Genomic DNA, 4,326 nt, shown 5'->3' with positions numbered 1-4,326 from the left:
CTCTCCCCCCTTCCCCGTACCCCTCTCAACTCTTTTCCCGCACCCTCCCACCCCAATGTACTGCTCCCCCCTCTCTCGCTCCCTTCCCCCCACCAGGGATGGCGCCACCATTCCCGCACTCGCCGCCTTCCAACAGATCCTCAAACTGGACACAACGAAATTCGGTTGGGGCCTCAGCGAGAGGATCCACGCGCCCAACGAACGTCTCCGTACGGACATGTACGACAAGGGCCGGCGTGCGTGGGCCATGCTCCTGGAGGAGCTGCCCCGGCATGTTGTATTCCCTGAGCCGGGGGGGGAGCCGGCGGGGGAGGCAGCGGAGGCGGGCAAAGGGCGAGTCGAGGAAGCGGGAAAAGAGAAAGCGGGGGCCGATGTGTCCGGGGGTGGAGGTGGGAGGGGGGGAAGCTGCGGGGGGGGAACCTCAACCCCTCTGTCGTACCCTCCCCCTCGGGAGGAGCTGTGAAAAGGGGGAGAGCAGTTGGTTAGCAGGCACGTGTGTGTGTATGTATATATATGTATGTATGTATATGTATGTGTGTGTGTTTTGCGATGACGTGATTGATCATTTTGACGGGTGTGCTTTGATGTGGGCGCGTCTTTCTTCTCTGACGGTTTCATCCTCTTAGACTTAGAGGGGTTTTCGGTAACTTTCTCACCCTTCGGTAAAGCACGATCACATACCGCGCGGGGGGCCAGGGCGTGAAATATACGGGATACATAGAGCTCCTCCTCCAAGCTGTGAGCGGTTTCGCGAGCCACTGAGTGTGCCCCTCGATCTCCGTGGGGCTCGAACACACAGACAGGCAGGGGCCCCAGCCGGGACCAGATCAAAAACACTTGTTCTGGATTCCATTACCGTATCCATATCCATCTGCCCAACCGTCATCTGCTGCACCACTTGTTGCTATATTCCATATTCCATTACACTCCCCCACCACCACATATCGGCTGCACCACCGTATCCGCACCAAAATCGGCGTGTGTGGCGCCCGTTGCTCTGCCAACACCGCCGGGTCTTTGCCGTACGGCTTTGAGCTCAACAGGAGCTAGGATGTTTGCTGATCTGCTTTATGATGCAACGTGTACACACAGACACACACAAATACAGGCGTACAAGTACACTTCAGCTGCGATCCAACAAGTCCCGAGAAACGCATTAACGCGCATAAGCACCACAATCCAAGCTGCAGGGATAAAAGACAAAAAAAACAGGTGACACAGCACATCACAGCCCCATGATTGGCTGACGGCGTGCGACGTTATAAACTGGATTTGCTGCGACAGCTTTCAAGCTGGCCACCTTCAGGCATATCTGCCAAACCGTCGAAGTCGAACGGGGCAATACGCCGGACCTTGGGCACTGCACAAGGTCCGCCAAAGTGTTTACGATCAAGTGCAGTACAGCACGCAACGGCACCACACGTAACCCCTCACAAGACCCTCACTAAAGGTTGTTATGTCCACCTCACCTTCCGTGTTCTTGCTTTGAGCCCTAGAGCCCTAGAGGCCCTGCCCCCTGCTCTTCGACGAAGAAAGGCCTGTGACACGGAAGGGGGGAACAGAAAAGGAAAAACACACGCCGCGTCAGTCCGCGTCCATCTGTGCCAGATAGAAACAATGTACCTACCTTCATCACCGCCATCCCCCTGCTCTCCGGCGAAGAAGACCTGCGAAACCGGGAATGGACAGTAGTGCTGCCAGGGTGGACTCCACCACCTACAGCCAGAAAATTGGGAGGTTGCCAGGTTTGTTATTTCCGCATCCGCATCCATCACGCCGCCATCACGCCGCCGTACGTGGCCGGGCTCTCCGCTGCGAAGTCCATCACCATAACGCAAACAGTGAGAATGTGAGAGGTGCTCATCGTTCGCCATTCAGAGCCCCGCCCGAGGAGCCCCGCCCCGCCCCGTCCCGCAGTGGAGGTGGCCCGCAGTGTGTGGGGGGGTGTATTCGCGGGAGCGGAAGGGCGGGACAGCAGGTACGTAAGAAGAAGTATGGAAGTATGTATGTACCCATAGCAAGATCGTTGCACGGACACACATCACAAGACACAGCAATCGTGTGGCTGGCGGCCAGCAGCGCTGATCCTGACTTCGGGTTTTACACACCCGTCGACTGTAAATATACAAGAGGGAGCCGGCCACAGGAACACGGCCGGACAAAAGACCGAAAGCGTGTGAAAGGCCATTGATAGCCTGAGGCCATCGATGCTGTGTGGACAGTTCTTCTTCAGGCTGCTGGCCCCTGGCAATCCGCGTCCTGATTGGAAAGATCCACCACTTCTATCCACCGCACTCGCCTCTTGGGTCAGTGCGGGACCTCTCCGTGTCGTCGGGAGGGATCATCGGGAGGGTTTCCAAGGAGCTCTGAACTTAGGGTTCCACTAGGAGGCGGACCACTAGCCGTCGTGCGGTCGCCAACGGAACGAGCGCGGGGTGTGGTGTCACTTCCTTTCCTCCTCACTTAGGGTCTCTTCGAACCGAAACACCTGAATGGTTTTGAAGTCCCCGTCTGTACGTCTGGAAAGCGGGCGGGGTTTAGCCACCTGGGCCCCTCGGTTTTACAATCAACTGTATGTACTGATGACATATATACGGACATACATACACGCAGGCGGCTGGCAGAGGTTAAGGCCTGACTTCTGCTCCCAGTTGACCCAGTCGACCCGGGTTCAAATCCGCCTGCCGGCTCCTCGGGTGTTTGAGGAGTGATGAAATGGGAGGTGGCCCCCCATCTTATGGACGGTGTAGGACGTGATAATATCAACTTGCGAGCTGACCAGGAACTAAGTTGATGCGCCGTTGATCCGCTAGATTTGGTTGGATGCTGGTGGTGAGTTGCCGAACCCAACGAATACATTCTGAAGTCGGATGGGGTGACGGATTAGGGTGCCCCTCTAGCAGGGGAGAGCAGGGACTGCCCCGGGAAAGGGGGCCGCTGGCGAAGTTAACCACCCTGTAACAACATACATACACAACACGCACACAACCACAACCACAAGCCCAAAACCTGCGTCAACGTCCACGAAAAAACCCTGCATGTCACCTACTAAACACTCCCATTCCTCCTCCTCCGACCTATAGCAGCGCGAGTTGTTGTATATACGTTATATTGTTGCCCATTGTGATAAAGCGGCCCAGAAGCCTCCCACTCTGTAACATTACAATTACAATATTGTTGCCGACTATCGCCATCAGACCAGCATCCGCCGCCGCCGCCGCCGCTGTGCCCTACCACGGCCCTGCTTTTCCGCCCTCCGGCAATAATAATGGACACTGCACCATTTCCCCTTCCCTCCCCCTGCCTGTAAAGCCCTAGTGCTAAAAGTGGTGGTCGAGCACACAACCTTTCGAAACGAACCAACCCGGAAACGGACACCAACAGCAGCATCACCGCCATTTACCGCTACTACCATCATCGTCAGTTCCGACTGGTGTGAAGTTGGTTGACTCGCCGTCTGATATTATTATCCCGCAGGTGGTCCCGCGGGAAACACAACAACAAAAACTGACTGTAATCATCCAATACACACACGGGAGGCTAGGCTGCACAAACCACTTATCATCACACGCTTATCGTGACAAGCCGCGTGTGCAGTGGGCAACCAACCAGAATCCAGAAACCCCACACACACGGGCAACATCACCACCACCGCTGCCACCGGCGGGCCACGTGCGGTACAGATACAGATAGATAGACAGACAGACAGACAAACAGACAGACAGACAGACAGACAGACACGCCCCACGACACCCCCCACAACGCACACACACACATACCCCTGGTGCTATCCTGACGATTTCCACACCGTGCTCTGCTTTGCTTGCTACGACAGACAACGTTGCTAGTACGGCACTAGCACCTGATTGTCCCGTCAGCCGCCACGCGCAAAAAGACATTTTCGTTCGCTGGCTCTCCCTCCGTTTTCGTTCGCGCTTCCATTCCATTCGACCGAAATTTTTTCAATCTCCACCTGGAAAGTACCACCGTGGTTTCGGGCAGGATGTTGTTAGGGTTGTGGGGGGATCGGAGGGTGATCGATGGAGCGGGCTGTCATCATCCTCCACCACCCCCACCATGACGACCGCGCTGCTATCCAGCATTCACACCTACATTCGCCCATCTGCGTGCGTCTGTACGTCTGTCTGCTCGTCTTTCACAGCGCCGCCAGCTGTTGTCGAGTCTTGGCGGTCAGCATTCTCAGAGTGCTGTACAGCGGACCGAACTCCTCCGGGGGCTGGACCCTGCGGGGGGGGGGGGGGGCCCAACAGGGGGGGTTAAGGGGGGGGAAAAAAAGGGGGGGCTGCGTTTTGGGGGATTTATGGG

The 4,326-nt window shown here is 56.5% G+C and overlaps 1 protein-coding gene across 1 annotated transcript in view; it reads left to right on the top strand.

Annotated features, from left to right (window-relative positions):
* VOLCADRAFT_106556 (uncharacterized protein) overlaps nucleotides 1-2,981 on the top strand; it is a gene marked incomplete at its 5' end in the record, with an annotated part of 8,239 nt that extends 5,258 nt beyond the window's left edge. The window contains 4 exons of the mRNA XM_002954839.1: nucleotides 137-389; nucleotides 1,663-1,745; nucleotides 1,918-1,978; nucleotides 2,614-2,981. Coding sequence (XP_002954885.1) covers nucleotides 137-389; nucleotides 1,663-1,745; nucleotides 1,918-1,978; nucleotides 2,614-2,711 — 495 coding nt within the window. The 3' untranslated portion in view covers nucleotides 2,712-2,981. The remainder of the gene's footprint in view (nucleotides 1-136; nucleotides 390-1,662; nucleotides 1,746-1,917; nucleotides 1,979-2,613) is intronic.
* Nucleotides 2,982-4,326: the final 1,345 nt, after the last annotated feature.

Source organism: Volvox carteri (assembly GCF_000143455.1).
Source record: "Volvox carteri f. nagariensis unplaced genomic scaffold VOLCAscaffold_46, whole genome shotgun sequence".
In the NCBI taxonomy this organism is placed as follows: domain Eukaryota; kingdom Viridiplantae; phylum Chlorophyta; class Chlorophyceae; order Chlamydomonadales; family Volvocaceae; genus Volvox; species Volvox carteri.
Note: the sequence above shows the minus strand (reverse complement) of the source record. Positions and strands in the feature narration are given on the sequence as shown.